Below are 22,050 nucleotides of genomic sequence, written 5' to 3'. Positions count from 1 at the left end.
GATTTTAGCAAATGGCTGCAATATAACAAAGAGTGAAAAATTTAAGGGGGTCTGAATACTTTCCGTACCCACTGTACAACTTTTGCTGCTGCTGTTGACTTAATAGAGCATAAAACCATCATTAAGGTCCTTGCACACTGAGGCCGAAATTTTCATATGTGTTTTTTCGTATTCGTCATCCTTTCCTATCAAAATTAGTGCTGGCTGAGAGTCGCTGGGTTAGAAAGATTGACAAACCCTGTACTAAAGGACCGAGAGAGATGAACAGTCTAACTCTATCTATCAAATACAATGCAAATGGTATCAGACATGTTCTTTGAAACAAGAACGTAATAGTCCCTGACTGTAAACCCTCATAATGACACACTTTGAAAACAATGGCAATCAACATTTTGTCAAAGGTCATATGAAAGCATCCAGATGCAGAGTGCACTTAGAAAGCAATGAAATGCTCTAAAATGTTCTTTTGCTACTTTCAACAGTTGGATACTGTTGGTGTAAAACATCTCTTGTCTGCAAAAATAACGAGATGCCACACACACACACTGCCACACACTGCCACACACACACACACACACACACACACACACACACACACTTCCAGACAGGTGTAAGAACCATCATCTGGTGTCAAAACTAGCAACATGCATCATTATATCAGTGCACTAAAGAACAACTGCTTAATTTAGATGTGAATGCCTCTTTTCTCTACATTTCAGCACTGACTTGTGTCTCAGTCTAATCCAGAGGTACCAATTACACCCCCTTGTGAAAAGTCCAGTTTATAAACTGGTAACTGCTTTTGGAACATGGTTTAGTTGGTAAGCTGGATATAGGCCTATTTGCTGGACCAAAATATAGTACTAATGAGCTACCATTTCTAAATACTAGCTATTGTTTCTGGTTCAGGATGATATAGCTACCAATTTGTAGGCTAGCAGCTAGAAAATGTTGTCATCATTTAGGCTACTAGCATTTTCACAAAACAGAATGTGTTTTGAAAGATGTCTTGACCATAGTCAAGTCTGCTTTATTGTCAATTCTTCCACATGTACAGCACATACACACAGAGAATTGAAATTGCGTTACTCTCAGACCCTTGGTGCATACAGATAACACTAACAGTAGAACATAAATACAGATAGATACAGATTTAAATATAAAATATAAAATACAACTATACAATTATACAAATAAGGTAAAATGTAAAAAAATATATAAAGCAGCACAAGGCACGAGGCACAAACACCATAGAATGAAAGTAAATGTGTCCAGTGTTGTTTGGACCTCAGCATTATTCGACATGAGAGAGAGTAAACGACAGATTTGTCATTGTTGGTGAATTATCCCTTTAAACGTGATTTCCCAGCAGAGTTGTTAAATTAACGCAGGTAATATAATAAGCCTGTCTAAATTGCAAATCAAATATCAATATACCGTATTGTCCAGATTCAGATTAAATATTATTTACGAGTTTACGAAAACTCACCACTTAAAGGGGTCATATGATGTTGCTAAAAAGATAAATAAAAATAAAAAATAAAACACTATTTTGTGTATTTGGTGTACTGCAATGTGTTTATGCGGTTTAAGGTTATCTCTTTGGATTTGAGACTTTAGTCTTTGCAACTTTACAGATCTTCTTTATGCACCAAGAGCTTGTAACACTCCAAAGAGAAAGGAAAAATTGAAATCACATCATATGACCCCTTTAAAGGATTGAGTTTGACTGAGTTTATATGTTGGGAAACAGCGCCACCTGCGGGTCAACCTACAATTTAAACACGTGTGGCTTTTATGGCAGTGAAGCTGTTGACCTGCAGGAAGTATAGTCTACTTTTCTACTACTTTAAACGTTTTCCCCAGCATGTGTCTTATTATTATGAATTTTTTTTTTTTTTGGTCGATCCCTACTCTTCCTGGATCCATGAGGATATAAGTAAAAATTTATGTTTTTGTATTTATTCATGCCAAACAACTTAAGTGACCTTCATACAAGTAGTCTATAGAACAATGACATATGTAATCAAAACAGTAATAAAATAAAAACCAAAAGCCAGCAAAAAGAAACATTTAGGCCTATATAAGTTTAAGAACTGAATGTAATGCTTGACTTTTCAAAGATTTGTTTTATGCCCATCAAAGACAAAATATAGGAATTATATTTTTAGAAAGATTAACAGTAATGGATCCTTACCCCAAAATTTGTATTCATGAATTAAAAATGCATACACAATACATAAACAATGTACTCGAGAATATAAAGAAAAATATTAAATGTGTTTAAGCATAGATGTTTTTTCCTAAAAGCTTTCATACAAACACATTCACAAAACAGATGTACAATTGTCTCTTCTGTCACAGAAAGAGCTTTTTTCCCCTCAATATTTTTAAATATACTTATTAAGTGTGCTATTACATGGGTAAATTTTAAAGGCCTACGTGACAAGGGTATATTTATTATATGTGACCCTGGACCACAAAACCAGTCATAAGTAGCACAGGTATATTTGTTGCAATAGCCAACAATACATTGTATGGGTTCAAATTATCGATTTTTCTTTTATGCCAAAAATGAATGCATTAGGAAATTAAAGATGTTCTATGAAGATATTTTTTGCCTACCGTAAATATATTAAAACTACATTTTTGAAAACTTTTTTGAAAGGCAATTTTCTCAATATTTTTATTTGTTTGCACCCTCAGATTCCAGATTTTCAAATAGTTGTATCTCGGCCAAATATGGTCCTATCATAACAAACCATACATCAACGGAAAGTTTGTTATTCGGCTTTGAGATGATGTATAAATCTCAATTTTGAAAAACTGACCCTTATGACTGGTTTTGCGGTCCAGGGTCACATATATTACAAGGGTATATTATTTTCTTTTATCTTGTTTGTTAATAGATATTTGTGGGGAAAGACCAAACCAAATGACAGTTACTGTATAACTGCATCCATTTAAAAGATGATGCTGGAATAGGTTTTCTGTTGAAATTATAGCCAACAAAGTGATTTTTAATTTGTCATCATAAGAGTTTCCTCTATTGAGCAATAATAATTCCTCTGTGCTTCCCCCCGCCCAGTGGAGGAGTCCGGAACTACACGAAATAATTGTGCTGACCATTAGTTTTATATCAATCTTGTGTTCAGGTTATTCATTTTGTATTGATTTAGTAATGTGTACATAGACAAAAGAATGCATTATTATTTCTAGTTTTATTTTTATTTAAGAAAATTAATGAAAATAAATCCTCTGGCCTAAATTGTAGTTAATATTTTGTTCACCACTATTAGGTAATTTGTAGCCTAAGTCATAATAAACATTTTAAGCAATAAACATAGTTTTTATGATTCTCACATTCTTCCAAACGTAGGCTAAATGTTATCTGCACATGTGATAATGACATAGCAATCTCTTTGAACAACAACATACACACCGTCCGTCACATTACTAAATGAACACAGTGGATTGTTTGTTAGCTTCTTTTTCTTAGAAAAACATTAGTTTAGATCATGCAAATAACAGCTCACCTCAATAACAAGAGACACTTCCGTCTGTCTGAACAATGAGTTGCAATGCTGGAGGCATGTCTGAACAAGTGAAACTATAAGAGGGTTACAGGAAAAGCAATGTTTTCTTGTCATTGAATTTGTATATTTGATCACCTGATGAGGCTGGAAACTCCATTATGAACAAAACCACAATGATGTTAGGGAATTTGAAAGACAGATTAATCAATAAAATGAACGTAGAGTTAGAACTTGTGATAGCCCACACCTTAATTTTTCTCGACCCATATCACAAAATCTCTTCTTAACAGATTCAATGAATGGCAGTTTTGAGGTTCATTGACCTTTGTGTCACTGGAAAATAATGATCTGATATTGTATTATGCAACATATCAAAGTTTCTGTGTGTCTGTTTGTTCATAATGGATTTGTGGACACATCATTAATGTTTCTATTTGTGCATCAAAATTGTTGTTTTCAATTTGAAGTAAAAAGATAATTCCATCAGTAATTCCTAGATGTACAGTTCAGATGTCTTTGCTATCCATATACAGGCTAATTGAGTGAAATCCTTCCGTTTGAATTCACAGAGTTGCTGTTATGACATACAGGCTACTTAATTAAAATATGGCCAATTAAATATGTAGGCCTATATTAATATGCCTCTGTATAAGTCACAGAATACATTTACCTTTAAGATGCTTTGTCTGTCGTTTGTTATTCAGTTTAGTTAATGGAAATTAACAAAAAAATGTAATATTTTACATTAAAGACATTTTACAAAATATTGAAATATTATTATATATATTAGTATATAAATTATATAAAAAGTTAATTTAGCATTTTGTAAAACTTTAGCTGAGAGGTTTCTTGCCCCAGGTGGGGGCAATTAATAATTCTAATAATTTTAATTATAATAATAATTATAATAATAATAATTTTAACTATTTAGTTAAAAAAACAAACATTTTGTGATATAATTTATCTCTATTTCAATTAATAACACAAAAATAAATACACACTGTTCTTAAGGGGCATCTTCCCCCATAGGCCTATTACAAGATAAATAGCCTTGCTATATGGTGTTATATTTGTGCTGTTATCGTTCTCACAGTGTGCAAACTGTACTGCTTACGTAAGTAAAGGTGGTCAGTTGATCAGATGAACCGGACAGGTAAACAAAACATCATCAAGCGTGACGTGGACGGGAATTCTCAGATAGTCACGTTGTTTATTGCGTCACTCTATTTAACTGCAGCTTCTGACTAGAACTATACTCCAGAGAAGAGCGTTCGTCGCAGTCCAGAGCTGGCGCTTGTGAAGTCATACTAGGAACACACTTTTGGAACGTTTCAACTCTCTACGATCTGAGATGGCGAAGAAAGGTGAAACAAACGGACTAATCTGTTTAAATACATTTTGTAAAATGATCCGGGTGAATAAACTAACTTACTTTCGATTTCTTCCTCGTACAGAGCAAGCCGCTGTTGTCGAGTGCGCTCAGGAGCTGCGCAGAGTCGGAGATCTGCTCAGCTGGAAATACAGGTTGCTGGAGCTCATAACAACACTCCAGAAACAACAGACGGACGGGAAAAGCTGAAAAAGACAGCGTTTGGGAAGGAATCTGTGAATACTGAACCAACGTGGACTCAACATCTCAAGAGGATTCATATCCGAAGACGAGGTGCGTCGTCTTCCAAAAACAACAACAACAACAACAAAAAAGTTGAACAGGAATATGGCCTTCCAAGATGAAGACGTGGATACGATGGTCCTTGTGGACTTAGAAACACCGTGGATCATTTCTGGGCTCTTCTGAGCCATATTTATCTCTGGTCGGTTTCTCTGAGGGGGTTTGAACTGTTTGTCAGCAGGAAGAGTTTTCATTCATGAAGTCGAATGGTGGAGATCTTTACAAATGGACTTCTGCTTATTATAAGACTGTAAAAGTAGAGATGCTGTGAAATAGATGCCCTGTTTTGTAGCCTACTTATGGATATTTGTTTGTGTAACATACAGGCCTAGCCCAGGGGTGTCCAAACTCGGTCCTGGAGGGCCGGTGTCCTGAAGAGTTTAGCTCCAACCCCAATTAAACACACCTGAACCAGCTAATCAAGCTCTTACTAGGCATACTAGAAACTTAAAGGCAGGTGTGTTGAGGCAAGTTTGAGCTAAACTCTGCAGGACACCGGCCCTCCAGGACCGAGTTTGGGCAGCCCTGGCCTAGCCTAATAAATTGCAACCCATTTCAGTTTCAGACGTGGAAACTTGACCCCATTTAGCTAAAAAAAAATGACCTGGAGACCAATTTAGGTTCAAAATATATGTAATGTGTGTTTTTTTTTAATTTTTTTAGAAAAAACTCAAAACAACTTTGAATATGTTGTTTGCAAGTGGCACTTTATGATATTTCATAAGTAATGCGGTGAAATTTATTTAAACAGTGACTTGTCCAAATTCTATTTAGGGACCGTTCTTTATTTATTAATTGTTTTCTGAGGACCTGCAGTTGCATTTAAATTATTTTTTGTTGAATTATCCCCAATGTGCAAATTATGTAGGCCTATGTTAAGGAGCTGCCTATTTGAAAGAAGTATCAATTTTTATAAGCCATTTAAATTATTATATTTAAATGTAAAGTTTGGGGCACAAATTGTCCAGGTGATATATAGGCTATTTATGATGTGTAAATCTATAATACTTATAGGCAACACTTTTTAAGTGATCACAATGTAAATGTTCCTACTGTATAACTCAATTTACTGTCAAAGCAATTGAAATGTTTAAAACTTTCTGACTAATGTTCATGGTGTTTTCTGAAACTAATTAAATATAATCAAGACTACAAAATAAACTGCTTGCAAGTTGCATGTGTGTGATTTGTCCCTTCATTTTTTGATTTATTAGAAAGTAAAACACAGCCAGTCTGACTCTTAAACAAACAACACCTATGAGCAGTTTTTTTTCATTCAGTTTTATTCAGTAAATCAAGAACAGCGCAACCAGCGTATAGACTAATAAACTTAACCGGTTCTGTTCAGTGAGTCAAAAACCTTGAGCGCAACCACTTCAGTGTTTGTATTGATGGTAAATATGTTGAAATTAATGATTTTTTTTCCATTTATAATAAAACTAGTTGCGTGTACAAAATATGATAGTAGACCTAAAGTACGATTACGATAGATTTTTCAATTTAAAGCAGCTTCATGAATATTTTATAAAGCAAATACATACCTGACGTGCATTTTTGTTTCTTGTTGGTTTGTAGAAGTAGAGTTAAAAAAACCCAGTAGCCCCTCACTGCAGAACACAAGATCCAGGGGGTGTGGTTGGATCCAGATCCAACTCCTCCCACCTTACATATACCTAAACCTACCCGTCTCCACCCCGATCCCTAAACCCACCCATCTCCACCCCTTGGATCTGGATCCAACCACACCCCCTGGATCTTGTGTTCTGCAGTGAGGACCATCTAAAAAAAACGCCAAATTGTTTGTAGAAAAGGTACCTCACCATCTTGAACACACCTGACGTTGTAATAATACGAACTTCACAAGAGGACAAGAGCTCATCATAATACTTCACTGAACTGAATCCATCAGAGCGATTTCTGAATCAACAATCAACTCATTTTAATGAACAGGTGAACTTGCTGTTCAATCTTATCTGAACTGCTCATATATGACGTGTTCGGAGAAAAAAAAATGTACAATTTTACCTGTAGCATAAGCAGTCTTGAGGTTATGGTCCATTTACTCAGGTATGCATTCCTAATCATGCCACATTTACACCATGTTCTCAGTACACCAAAAGAGCATTGACTTCATTCCAAGTCACAGCATTGAAAACTAAAAATCTACAAGAAAAGACCTGTGATACACAAAGGAGGAGGACATCTAATATTCATATACCTTCCAGGCACTTAAAAGATATTCCTTTATTATATGATAAAAAGCAGATGTACAAATCAGGGCATCCATTTCACACCATCTCTACTTTTACAAGTCATTAATTATTGTTTACTAACAGTAAATAATCATGTCAAACACCTGCTTGCTTACACAGGAAGGGCATATCCATATCCCGTGCTTTACCTGTCCTCTTTCAGAACAAGAGACAACCAAAAACAGGACAAACGACTCTGAAATACTGTGCAAAAATGGCTAAAGGAAGGAACAAAATAAAAATGATTAAAAACGCAGTATAAAAATTGGAAATACAGTGAGAGGAGAGATTATGACATGAAGAAACCCATATATATGTGACGAGACAGCTACAGCAATGCAGTGATCACTATGAAAAGGCCTCGGGAGTGAAAGCCTTTCTAAAGTTGGGGCTATGCTAGCGTTTGACTGGCCTTTTGCATGAAATGAATGAAGTTGTGAGGCAACTTAAACCCAGACGTTTGATTTAAGGTGTATTCGTGAACTTAATGCTTCCTTGACCTGTTTGTTGTGTATTGGAGTACAAAACTGGAGCCATTCGTTGTCAGAATGAACTGTGGATCTTGTATGGGAGAGATGAACCAGATTTGATCAGCCGAACAAAGAACAAAAAGGCTGAGAGTAATATAACAATCCCTATCAAGTTATAGTCAGTTCATACACAGGCTGATGTGAATCGGCAAGCAAAAAAACAAAAATATTAGCACACATTAGAACATTTTATTCTTCGAGCATTTCTGGAAAGAAGACTTGCAAGGAAGCAGGGTCATGTATCTTTAAAGTATTGAAGAAAAACCGATGCTTGCTTTCCAGCCTTTTGAAATGTGAAATGGTTTATTTTCTTTCAACTCGAGACCCATTTCAGGTAGCAGAATTTAATAGAACATTTCCTGCGGATTATGCAAATACAACCGAAACAGGACCTTTTCATGTAACCACAACAAGGATCATCAAGCCTGTGTGTTCGGAAGAAGTGGCTCCTTATTCAAAGATACATGGAGTTTGAGATAACTGTAGAATTATACCATGATCTGGATTAAGCTTAGAGTCATGGCCTATTAAAGTACAGACCCTTTACAAACCACCTCCTTCAATGCGCTCATTTTTGTTCTTGCGTGAACTTTATGATCTAAGTGCATGAACTACAAGAAGCCTCACAGTGAATTGCAATCATGTAGCAACTATTGGCCATTTGAAGTAGACAGGGCAACACCTTTATGAAGGTCAGAGACAAAACTGTGACAATGAGACAAAGCCATTCCCTTTCCAAGTATCGTCATCATCAGCATCATCTCCTTCAAAATTTGTATTTCCATCATCACCATCACCAATATTAGTCTGAATCAACCAAGCTTGGGGCCAGCGGTCTGAGTCCAATGCCATGATCACAAAGTTGAGTCCCTTTCTGTCTACTCTGGAGGTTCATTTGGTGAAAGTGGCCACCACCGCCCACAGCAGCTCGTTGGCGCCCGACTTGGCAGCTTCAGCCTCGGGCTCGAGATCCAGAAGCATCCGCACCCTCTTCATGGCCAGATCATACTGGTCGTCCAGCAGAGGAGAGAAGGCGTTCTCTAGAACATCAGAGGAATGTGCCAGGAACAGCAGCGCCAGTGCACGCTTATCCATCCGTTGGGGATCGTTGACCCATTTCTCCAGGACGGCCTCCTGGACCTTGCGCACCAGCCGCTGCTTGATGGTGTTGTTGGTGAGCGGGTGGGTGGTCATGTCAAAAAGCAGGAAGTTTTGCTTCTCTGTGGTGAGGACGCCCTTCTCCACCAAGTTCTTAGCCAAGCGCTCTCTCACGTTTCGTAACTGGTAATGCAGCTTCAACGGATTCCAGGTTTCACCTACAGAATGTAAAAATGGCTCTTGAAATGACTAGAACAACTGGACTAACCAATAATATCTTATATGTCAATATTGTCTTATACAACAAATCTTATTTGCAACAAAAAAAAAACAAAGTCTACATGACATCAAAATCACTTTGAGGCAACCTTTCATTTTGAGCGACGCCACAAATTCCTCCTATTTTTCAGGCACTTCCACCATTTGAACCAATGAAGTGCAACAGTCGTGTTCCGGGAATAAAAACTCCATTCATTTTCTCCGTAGGGGAATTGAGTTTTAACAATAACTTATAAACCTAAAATAGGCAAGCCTATTTTGAGCTATGAGGTTGTTCATCTATGTTTTCGTTGAAGCCATCAGCCCACATTATTTCAACTTATTTTTTTAAAATAATCATGTTCAACAGCACAATTTGTGGTGAAAAACTATTACTTGTGATTCTGTATAGAAAATCCCACCAATCAGTGTTGGAGTGATCAAATTGCTCCATAAGAGCTTGCAAGGAATGTCCAATCCATGAAGCACTGCAAATGATGTAATTGAGACAGCCTCGAATAGTATTTATGTATGTATTCTTATTTATAGATACAGTCAACAACTTTAAAGGGGAGGTATAATGCTATTTCATGCATCCTGACTTATTTTCACTGTTAAAGAGTTGGATTCTCATGCTAAACATGGCCAAAGTTTCAAAAAACAAGTTGGACGTATGACAGAGTATTTCTGTACAAAATACACTTCCTTCAGGGTTCGTATAGTATATATTTATTTAATGCCATGTCAGCATCTAAGGCTATTTTCATGGCAAAAACGATTTAAAAAATACAAGTATAACAAAATACAATAAAAATCAGCAAACAAACAAGTTATATTACACAAGATTTTTTACATTAACATATGATAAAAATTCTAAATGTTTTTCTGCCAAAATTATACTAAATAACTCTTTGAGTTCACTTCATAAAAGTTTTCTACATACATTAAAAGCTGGACAGTCCAATAAAATATGTTTGACAGAAAGGGGAATCCTGCAGAACATGCATTGAGTAGGGTCTTCACCTTTAAGCAAAAATGCATTGAGTCAGTCTTGTATGACCTATGCGACATCTGGTAAATACCACTTGATCAAATGTAGTTTTAAAAGAGATTACAAATGTATTTCAGATGTATTTCATGTAATTTATTATTTGTACATGTATCTCATTCTTCTTGCCACTTATTTAATATATAACGATTAATAATAGGTCTGATCTCTGAAGGAGGAATTTGACATTTGTTTACTTCCTGATTACAAGCCTCCTTTGCAGCTGCATCAGCTCCCTTCAGGGTTCGTAATATAAGTTTCAAAAAGGTTTTTTTTTTTTTTTTTTTTTTGAGTATGGCCCTGGCGCGAGCACAGGTCAACCAGAGCGAGAGCAAGAGCACACCCATCAGAGTGCTTCATTCGGACTACTGAAGTCATCGGCAGCGCTACACAGGGCTTACTCGAGAAGGATTTGTCTTTTTTTTTAGACCACGAAATCAACAGTCACCAAAAAAGTGTTTTCTTGGCTGTGAGAGAAAGATAACCTTGTTCAGCTTTCCAAAGAACCCAGCATTAAGGGAACAGTGGATGCTGTTTGTTCTCGGCATTTCGGTGACGAAAGTTTTATAAACAAATTAAATAAAAGTTAAGTCAATAAAGTTTTTGTCCCCGTTTTATTTATATCCATGTCACAGCTTGCAGATGATCGCTATGCAAAAGCTTCGGGTGCTCGTGACTTTTTACCTCCGTCCACGATGCCTCCTCCAAACTGTTTTCAGAGAGAAGCATTAACCCAAACCCGTAAGACCTTCGTTCATCTTCGGAACACAAATTAAGATATTTATATTTTTTTTACGTTCAGCATGCACGCGCTGTCTACTGAACGTAAACAAAGCTGATTACGTTCAGCGAAAGCACGCGCATGCTGAACATAAACAATGCTCATTACATTGATTACGTTCTGGGGTACTCCCCAAAATGGCGGAAGGTAACTCAGGGAGAAGAACTGCTGAATAAATTATGTTATTATTGTTTTCTTTGCTGTCTATTAAGGGTCAGAGATCTCTCAGATTCCATTAAAAATATCTTAATTTGTGTTCCGAAGATGAACGAAGGCCTTACGGGTTTGGAACGATATGAGGGTGAGTAATTAATGACAGAATTTTCATTTTTGGGAGAACTATCCCTTTAACATGAGATTGGCTGAAACTGTGTGTGTTATGTCCCCTTTAAATGAATAGTTTCATATTTCTCCATTGTTTTGAATTGTATTATGTCATTCGCAATGATTCATGGGATTTGTAGTTCTAAAGCATAAAGAAACACAGAAAGCCATTAAGAACAAAGGCTTTTACATTTGTCTTTACAGATTTTTAAATACTTTGCTTCAAATCAGTGTTCGTAATGTGATTCACCTTGTAGCTGGTCGGTTTGGGTTCATGGCCTATAAAGCTTTAATGAACACTTTACTAAAACCCCAATAGCTGTTTATTCTATCAAAATTCCATTTCACTCTAAAAAGCATCACATCCCAGAAGTAGAATGGGTTGCGAACAATGTTTCATGTAGGGTTGGGTATCGTTTGTTAGTTTTTTTCGATACCGGTGCCAAATCGATACTTATTAAAAAAATAAAAATTCCCCAAAAAATGATGAATTGGCCATTAGCACTATAAACACGTGATATCTGTTTCATTCATACTGGACTCCAGAGGGCGCCCTCACACAGAAAATCCACATATCCAGACATAGAAGTAGCAAAACTCAGGAAATCCCTTATATGGACAAAGGCATTGCTATTATAGCTGCAAGTTAACTGAGTAAACAGAACATATAAAGGTTTTGAATGATAAAACAAAGACAATAAACACTCGACTGCGAAATGAGGCACCGAAATCTGCGTTCGGATTCGGTTCTAGTACATACCGGTTACATAGGTACCGGTGCCATATTGGTACCGGGTTTGGGTACCCAACCCTAGTTTCATGTACTTAAAAAGAAAGTTTTTAAGTGCAAAAATTAAAGTTCTGTCATCGTTCAAGTTCCAAACCTTTACGACTTCCTGCATGACACAAAAAGTTGATATTCTGAATGTTTCAAAAGTTTTTGGTCAAAACAAAAAAAGTCAGCAGGGTGTAAAACAACACTGGACACTAATGATTTTCATTGCATTAACAAAAAAAACATATCTTCTTTGTGTTTCACAGAAGTCAGTCAGTCATACAGGTTTGGAACTGTGAACTTTCCCTTGAAAATAAATAACTTGTCTTCTTGTACATATATGTTTTATCAAGTATGTTCACAACTCACCACTTAACAACTCAATCCAGCTCTGGACTGTCTCTGGAGGCTGAGTCTCTTTAACATGTTTCAATGCCTCGTCTAGCAACATATCTCCAGTGGGGGCATCAGATTTACATATCACCTGAAGAACAAACGGGTTTAAAGAGTAAAAAAGTGTGAAGCGTGTTAAAAACAAGCTGCAAAAATCACACACACACACACACACCTACCTTTCTGGTTAGCAGGCTTTTCCTCCTCATTCCAGATGCCTCCAGTTGCAAGCGTCCTCTTAAGGCCAGTTCAATAAGCATACACCCTCTCAGTCCAGACGATATGCAATCATTCCAGAATGATGTGTAACCCTGAGCAAGAAAAATGTCAATCAATTATTATTATAAGAATAACACCAACAGGTATCACATAAGATATACTGCTATTATCATTAGCGTGGATATGGAAAAAATGACATGCTTGCGTAAATCAACAAATGTCTAAAACTTGCAACCACTTTAAAGTTAATGCCACTTATGGTCCTGACTGCTTTCATTTTGTGTGACCGTTTGAAATTACTGTCCTAACATTTACAAGCGAAGTTGTTTGCAACGGTTATATAGAGGAAAGTTGTAAATAGTTACACAATTTATAACTATAACAGAACACTTAACGTAACGTTACTTAAACAGCTCTAGAGACAGTCGCCTTTCAGCCATGTTTTACTAAAAAACACGACTGGGACCCTCACAGAAGGCTAAATTGTGAAGGTCTCCAGGACCAGCTGCTCTTAAAACACTTAATCTCTGTCGTATTACAGGATTTATCTAGTCCTTCATTTATTAGCCGCTTCCTGGCTACCATTTGACTAACAAAGCCACAGAAGTCACGGCAAACCTCTCTATCCTTCAGTCCGAGCAGCAGCACCTCTTCCATCAAAGTCAGCCGCGTTTCTTTAGCGTCTCCCTTGTCGTCGTCCTCCTCCTCCACTCCGCGGCGGGACTCATACTCATCCTCGCCGGGGCTTTTCTCCTTCTCCGCGGCGGCGGCGTTACGCGAGGCCTCGGTCCGTCTCTGCACCAGGCCCGAGCTTCTCTGCGTTAGGGAAGTCATTGTTTGCACAAACCTAAAAACACCACCGTGTTTAACAGTCTTTTAATTATACATCCGCCAGAGCCGATAATGTCTATATTTGCGCTCTTCCGTGCCCTTATAACTGTTTCATTAATACACTTTCTGTTGACGTGGATGTTTACATGCATCCGGGACGTTCCTCCTCTTCCTCTCTTATTTCCTTATTCAATATGGCGGACATTGATGACGCAATGACGCATGTAATGTGACGTCAACGTGAACGTTTAAGTGAGAACGCCCGCGTATCCTATTTCTGTGGGTGACAAATTTATATTAATAGAGTGGATAAATCTGGTTTAAATGACAACGCGCTGTCCTCCTGACTTTTTTTCTCAATAAAGTGATATCTGTGTGTTAGGTTCAAATAAATGAAACAGTGTTCCTGTAAATAAATGTAGCTATAGAAATTAATAAATTCTCAAATAAATTATTATGTGGAAACCTTAGCTGGTGGAAACCTCTCTCTCTCTGAAACCAAATAATAACGTTCTAGAAACGTTATTTTTCTAACCAAAAACTAACCTAAACGTTGCAGGAAGTTTTTTTAGTAACAAGCTAAAGATTGTTTATTTTTTTAATTTTTTTAGAATCATAGTAAAACCAAGAACGTTGCACTTATTTATGTGTGTGTGTGTGTGTGTGTGTGTGTGTGTGTGTGTGTGTGTGTGTTTGTGTGTGTGTTTGTGTGTGTGTGTGTGAGAGAGAGAAAGAGAGAGAGAGAGAGTCTTTACTATACACTATAATCATTTAGACACACATTAGCCTATATGATCAGATATGTTATAAATCCACATTTTTATACCAGCAAATTTCAAAACAGGGTTAACAATGTGCTTACTGTCATAAATCTATGGATATGTTACTGAAAATACCATTAAATATATTTAAATCTATTCAATTTCAATAAATGACACCGAGATGCAATTGAAAATAAGACAAAAAATCTCACATAAATAAATGTTTTAAAATATACAATTTATACCATTTATTTTACCATTAAATCTATTTAATTTCAAGGAATTGAATGAATGAATGCCCTTTATGTGTTTATTAATCATGAGGAAAGGTCATGTACACATAATAAAAAAATCATATTGCTTATACAGCAATGTCATTATCACTGCAAGGAACACCGTCGTTAAAACACTTTAGTGTACCGAACTTGACCAGATATTCAATAGCTGCATAATTCAGATTCTATTCAAAAATGCTTATAGGTGTCTGTGATGTGATTGAGGACCATCATAGGCTATTGCCTAGGGCTAGCTATATCTTATCAGTTTTCTTCAGAATCTTTATTAATATTTGTTTACATTTTTGGTACCCTGATATATAATTAAATAAGCAAGCATTCTCTATGTTATTTATTTGTTTATTTATGTATAATACAGCAATATCAGTTTTCCACATATTACCTGCAGTGGGTGTGTCGCAGTGTTAGTGGGCGGGGATTCCGCTGGCGGGTCATAATGTTTATTATTTGCAGAAGGCTACTCAAGTTCAACACTGAGCAGCTGATTGGCGCTCCTGCAATATGCGTCACATCAAATAAATAAAGAGGAGTGAGTGCCCAGTAGCCCCTCACTGCAGAACAAAGATCCAGGGGGCGGGGTTGGATCCACATCTAAGGGGTGGAGACCATAGACGGGTAGGTTTAGGTATATGTAAGGTGGGAGGAGTTAGATCTGGATCCAACCTCGCCCCCTGGATCTTGTGTTCTGCCAGTGAGAACCTTCTCAGTGAGTGAGTGATTGAGTGAGTGAGACAGACTTACATTAGTGGCCCTGTAAATGTGTAGATCAATAGTGTCTTTCTTTCTCTTTAGTGTTTAATATAAAAGATAGCCTAACGGCATTCTGACATGGGAGATCCCCAGAACAGTAAGTTATCATTGATCAAATGTTTAACTTAGTTATAGCATTAGATGAGATGCTTGAGTAACTGTAATTAGTATCTTCGTTAAATGTCACTACAATTGATAGATTAGACATATAAATAATGTAATGTGTGTTCTCAAAGGAAGTAAGCTGGGTTCCTACTGCGTGGGTTGTGGGCATCAGATCCGGGATCGCTTCATCCTGCTGGTTTTCCCTGATCTGGAGTGGCACGCTCAGTGTCTGAAGTGCGCAGAGTGCCAGCAGTCTCTGGATGAGTCCTGCACCTGCTTCTTCAGAGACGGCAAGACCTTCTGTAAAGACCACTACAGCAGGTGCGTGCCGCTTTGCTTATCAGAAGTAAGTTACAATAAATCGAAAGGGATAATAACAAAAATACAACTTTTTTAATTGTTTGGTTTAAGTGTTGGGCCAAACACTTTTACCTTTATAATATATTCCGAGCTCTACCAAAAACCACAGGTGGTAAAGAGAAAGCACATGATGAATCAAAGCTTTTCCTGATGTAAAAACTTGGTGCACCGTGACATTCACAAATATATCATTACACTCTTAAAAATAAAGGTTCCAAAAGGTTTTTCACAGCGATGCCATAGAAGAACCAGTTTTGGTTCCCAAAAAGAACCTTTCAGTGAACAGGTTTTTCTTAGTGTGAATAACATTTTAATAATCTAAAGAACCTTTATCCACTGTAAAGAACCTTTTGTGGAATGAAAAAGTTCCATGGATGGGACTTTCAATCATTCTTTGTGGAACCATTGATGCCAATAAAGAACCTTTATTTTTAACAATAAACATTAATTTAACAACATAAGATGGAACATATGAAGAAAAATCTCAGTGAAAAACCAAACCAGTATGAGCTTTTAACTGAGAATTCTGGGAATGTAAATTGTAAGATGTGTCTTCTTTTTCACTCCCATTTAACAGTATTTTACTGTCTATCTTTCCCATTAGATTTAGATTATAAGGTATCTTATTGTTGTTGTTGTTTTTTTTACGTTGACAGTCATTTGCCCTAGAATTATGATTACTATAATTAATTACATTTCCATGTATTTTTTTTAAATAGACATTGTATTCTTAAGTGCAATTTTCTTCCATTCAAAAAATGTAATGTTTGTGATCCATAGCATTCTGTAACAACTCCAAAAATGTCTCTTGGCTCTTTTCTCCTTTCTATTTTCTGTCAGATTATGCACCAGTAAATGTGCAAAATGCCACAACGCCTTCATCAGCAAGGAGTATGTCATGCGAACACGAGTGAATATTTATCACGTCCAGTGTTTTCGATGCGAGGGCTGCAATCGTCCGTTAGTCCCTGGAGATGAGTATGTTCTGCAGGACGGTCAACTGCTCTGTACAGACCACCATGAGCTTTTTAACAAATTCATTGATAACCAACAGAAAGATACTGTTGATCCATCTGGTAAGTGGAGTTTATGAACAAGTTATAACACTTATGAACAATATGGAATCACTGTTGAATTTTGTTTTGATTTTGCGTATTGATAGTGATGTTGTTTCAATGTCTTACTTTTTAGCATTTGTGAATTCAGATTTCACTAATTTATCAACCTTTTATATCCATTTAGCATTACATTTTATTTAATGTTTTTTTCAATGTTGGAAGATCAACTGACATTACTTCAACCACATTTTTGCTGTGTGTAAATGAGCAAAAAGCTTTGAGGTAAAACCTCTCATTATGTATCTGACAGAGGGCATCAAATCCACACCGTCTTGGTCATCGATGCAGAGGAGGTCAGAGAGATCCACACGTGTGAGGACGGTGCTCAGAGAGTCCCAGCTCCACATGCTGCAGACCTGTTACAGTGCTAATCCCAGACCGGACGCTCTCATGAAGGAGCAGCTGGTGGAAATGACGGGCCTCAGTCCTCGGGTCATCCGCGTCTGGTTCCAGAACAAGCGATGCAAAGATAAGAAAAGAGGTCTGATGATGAGAAACACACAGAAGCAGCTTGAATGCTGTCTGGTGAGTGAGTGAGTAACCCTGTAAGTTTAACTTTTTATTTCAAAGGAATTACATCATGCATTTTCTCATATTAACAATTGTCCATGGCAGCATTTCATATGTGTCTGTAAGTTTTCTTAGTGGTGCATGAGCTGATGTGGCTTATTAAAATACTTTTTTTGTCCAAAGTGCTTTTAAAAAGAAGTCTCTTATGCTCACCAAGGCTGCATTTATTTGATCAAAAATACAGTAAAAATAGTAATATTGTGATTACTTAATTATTATTTATTTGAATATATTAAAAATTAAATTTATTCCTGTGATGATCAAAACTAATCAAAGTGTTTGTAAATACATTTTTTTAATGTTATTTTTGTTTCAAATAAATGCTGTTCTTTTGAACTTTCGATTCATCAAAGAATCCGGAACAATTAAATCTATCACGGTTTCCACAAAAATATGAAGCAGCACAACTGTTTTCAACACTGATAATAAGAAGAAATGTTTCTTGAGCAGCAAATCGGCATATTAGAATGATTTCTGAAGGATCATGTGACACTGAAGACTGGAGTAATGATGATGAAAATTCAGCTTTACTGTTTATCGTGTATTTTTGATCAAAGCATAAGCGAGTATAAGAGACTTGTTTTAAAAACATTAAAAAATCTCATTCATTCCAAACTTTTAACAAATGCATTGCATGGATGCATTTTATTTCTTATTGTACTGAAGACAAAAGCAATAAGAGATCCTGGAACAGAGAGCTCCTCTACACTCTAGCAGCATCTATGGCTTGGTTAGACTGCATTAGAGAACTCAAGTGGGTTTTGTTGTTGCATTCTCAGAAGGTTTCAGAGGAGCCGCTACTGCTGGACAGTGACTTGCTGATAAACCCACCATGGAAACTACTGACCGACTTCATTCTGCAGAAGGATGCTGAACACAGATCATACCAGCAATTGGTAAATATCAAGATACACAAAAGATGGCTTACTGACATCCTTTTGTACTGTTGTTCACGTGATTGGTTTGGTTTTCAACTTACTTTATCAAAGGAAGGTCCATGTTCCGCTGGAAGTGACGTTGTGTCAATATCAGCTCAGCTAGCAGACACACCCAGCAGCCTGACAGCAAGTCCTGCAGACATCAGCGAGTAAACAGAGCCATGCGGTGAACTCAGCCTCTCCCACCACTGAAACAGCCAGTGCTTGACAGTTAACTGTGAAAATGATGAAGGTCTCCTTTATATACACTACCTTTTAAAAGTTTGGGGTCTGTAAGATTTATTTTTTATTTTTGAGAGAAGCCTCTTAGGCTCACAAAGGTTGCATTAATACAGTAAAATTGTGAAATATTATTACAGTTTAAAATAACTGTTTTCTATTTGAATCTATTTTAAAATGTTACTTATTCCTGTGATAAAAGCTGAATTTTCAGCATCATTACTCCAGTCTTCAGTGTCACATGATCCTTCAGAAATCATTCTAATATGCTGATTTGTTGTATTTATAACATTATAAATGTATCTAATGTACCTTTTGATCAATTTAATATGTCCTTGAAGAATAAAAGTATTAATTTCCAATCAAAAAACCTATTACTAATCCAAAACGTTTGAATGGTAGTGTATATTATTAGAATAATAGTCAATTACTGTGTTTAAAGTTCATAATCTCAGGATTTTCCTGCTGGGATAGAGTTTGGCAAAGTATTAGTGCTCTGACTACTATTATTTTACCATGTATTTTTCAGTTAGAATGAATTGTTATTGTATTTTATTCCTCAGCATATGTAGTTATACATGGTTTTATGAACCTGTGTGCCTCATTTTGTTCATATGATCAGTTTCTAACCTAAAATTTAATCTGTGAATTGTCTAAATGTGTGTATTTTATTATATATAGTTTTTGTAGAAAGTTAAATTGTTAAATTACTGTATTTATTTCTTGAAATATTATGTAGTAATTTTGTAAATAAAATGTACAAGTGCTGTGTTGTTCAAGTGCCATTATAGTCCAATAAACACATTAAAAATATTATTTTGGTGATTATCAAGCAGTTTTGTACTTTTTGGTTTCTCTGACCAAAATTGAATCTATTGATCAGTTCAAAAAATGTTGAAAAAACATATATTATTTATTAAAAAAAATGTTAAACAATCAGGCATTAACATTGAGGACACTGTAAAAAATGTTTTTTTTTTCAATATTTCAAATAGAACAAAGATGACTGCAGTACAATTTACAAAAAAATACTATTTACTTAATGTGGAATTGATTGCCATTATATTATTTGTAAAATTTGTGAAATGTACTGCAGATTCTGCAGAAATAATAAGAAACTGGCTGTTATGTATGCCCTTTATGTTTTGTTCTTAAGCAAGGAGGGTTTCCATTTTTAATACTGTTCCTTGAAGGAAAAAAGAGAAGCAGTTGTTCTGTTCTGTAGCTCATATTGCTCTGTGAAGTACCTCTCTTATGCAGGACCCGTGTTTTGAACTGAATCATGCGCCGCATAATCAAATCACTGCATCTACTATTTCCCCCATTTCTCTGCTGTTAAGCATGTGAGTGAACTGAAAAGATCTTGTTTGGAGATGGTGCTTTATAGCATTGGTCTGGGCTCTCAACCTTTTGTGCTGCAGATCAAATAATGAAAGAGGTGCTGCACTTCAACGGGGCAATTCATCCTCACAGAAAGAGATGAATTAATGGATCAAATCGCTGCTTTTTGCTCTCAGAGCTTTCATCTTTGCCCCTACCTATTTATTGTCAAGTTACAAAACAGAGTGAGAAATATCAAGCCTCAACCGTAATTATATACATCTTTGAGAAGGTTTTATTAAAATGCAAATTTTGTGAATGTGCCGCAACAAGGAAAGTACATCTAAGTGGTTGCATGAGACTGAAACATTGATCAACCATTTTTATTTTACTATTTATCTATTCTTTTATGATTTTTAAATAATTTTAAGAATTACATTTTGTTGTGTTTTTTGTGTTTGATGTTTTGTTTTGTTGTGTTGTTTTGGTGTTTTGTTTAGTGTTTTGTTGTGTTTGATAGTTTGTTTTGTGGTGTTTAGTGTTATATTGTTGTGTTGTGATTGAAGTTTTGTGGTGTTTTGTTTCGTGTTTTGATTTGTTTAGTGTTTTGTTGGGTCTTGTTTGCTGTTTTGTTTGATGTTTTGTGGTGTTTAGTGTTTTGTTGTGTTATTTTGTTTTGTTGTGATTGAAGTTTTGTTTTGTGGTGTTTTGTCTAGTGTTTTGTTGTGATTGTTGTGTTGTTTTGTGTTTGTTTTGTTGTGTTTGTTGTAGGGCTGTCAGTTTAAAGCGTTAACTTAATTAATTAGTTATGAAAAAACAAATTGATTAAAATATTTTAACGCAATTAACGCACTGGCCCCGCCCCCAGACCTGTATCTTACATTTAATACAGTTGACTGTTGACAAGATGCAGGGCAACAACTCCATAAATGCAGTTATGCCCTAAAATTCAAGATATTGGGGCAAAAATGCTCCTGTATGAGTTTTGTCTCATATTTATATCATATATGACAAGCAAAATCACATGAGCAGTGAGAGCAATAGCCTATCACACAAGTGCTGCTTTTCCCGAATATAACTAGTGCAAATGTGAATTTATACAACAGTTCAGTAAAGAAGTTAATACTGTGTTATATTTTAAACACAATATTGTCTGTTTTTGTGACTGTTGACAAATATGATGCAGGCCAACAACTCCATAAATGCAGTTATGCCCTAAAACGCAAGATATTGGGGTAAAAAATGCCCCGTATGAGTTTTTGTCTCATATTTATATATGATAAGCGATATCACACGAGCATGCAGCGAGAGCAATATCAGACGAGTGCTGTTTCTGTCCTGAATATCACGAGTTTAAATGTTTATTTTATACAATGGTTCAATAAATAAGAAGTTAATATTGTTATATTTTAAACACAATATTATGTTTTTGCTCAGTTTTGCAGAGAACATATTACCTTTAAAGCCATAGCAGAATTGTTTCGCATCTCCGAGCAGCACAGCATTGTTTAGTTTCTGAATGAATCCGCATTTTGAACGAATCGTGTGAACCAATGATTCAAAGGCCCATTCATAAAGAGAGCTGTTTACTGAATTCCTAAATGAATCGGCCGTTTGAACGAATCGAATGAATGACTCACAAAGACATTTACCTCCACCTGCTGGCAGTTTTAGTGTCTTATTTAGAGTATTATTTCATTTAAAAAGGGGCAAAAAAAAAATTAAAGGGACAGTTCACCCAAAAATATGTAAATTATGTCATCATTTACTCAAACCTGAATGACTTACTTTCTTTTGTGGAACGTAAAAGAAGGTATTTTGAAGAATGTTTTGGTTACCAATGACTTCCATTGCATGAATGAAAAAAAAAACTGAGATGTTTCTCAAATTATCTTC

The 22,050-nt window shown here is 36.0% G+C and overlaps 2 protein-coding genes across 2 annotated transcripts; one reads left to right on the top strand and one right to left on the bottom strand.

Moving 5' to 3' along the window:
* Positions 1 to 8,869: 8,869 nt before the first annotated feature.
* LOC107686434 (Golgi phosphoprotein 3-like) lies at positions 8,870 to 13,948 on the bottom strand. The gene is made up of 4 exons (XM_016483426.1): positions 13,505 to 13,948; positions 12,847 to 12,978; positions 12,644 to 12,758; positions 8,870 to 9,306 (listed from the first exon to the last, which is right to left on the bottom strand). The coding sequence occupies exons 1-4, from the start codon at positions 13,718 to 13,720 to the stop codon at positions 8,882 to 8,884; spliced, it is 888 nt and encodes a 295-aa protein (XP_016338912.1). The 5' UTR covers positions 13,721 to 13,948; the 3' UTR covers positions 8,870 to 8,881.
* A 1,648-nt stretch (positions 13,949 to 15,596) lies between these two features.
* Positions 15,597 to 18,797, top strand: LOC107686487 (insulin gene enhancer protein ISL-2A-like; the record flags this gene model as incomplete). The annotated part of the gene is made up of 6 exons (XM_016483522.1): positions 15,597 to 15,621; positions 15,761 to 15,950; positions 16,830 to 17,065; positions 17,358 to 17,632; positions 18,460 to 18,572; positions 18,651 to 18,797. Coding segments are annotated over 6 exons (957 nt in total), but the record flags the coding sequence as incomplete, so codon positions are not given.
* Positions 18,798 to 22,050: the final 3,253 nt, after the last annotated feature.

The sequence above is a fragment of the Sinocyclocheilus anshuiensis genome, unplaced genomic scaffold (assembly GCF_001515605.1).
Source record: "Sinocyclocheilus anshuiensis isolate Anshui unplaced genomic scaffold, SAMN03320099.WGS_v1.1 scaffold838, whole genome shotgun sequence".
Taxonomy (NCBI): Eukaryota; Metazoa; Chordata; class Actinopteri; order Cypriniformes; family Cyprinidae; genus Sinocyclocheilus; species Sinocyclocheilus anshuiensis.
Note: the sequence above shows the minus strand (reverse complement) of the source record. Positions and strands in the feature narration are given on the sequence as shown.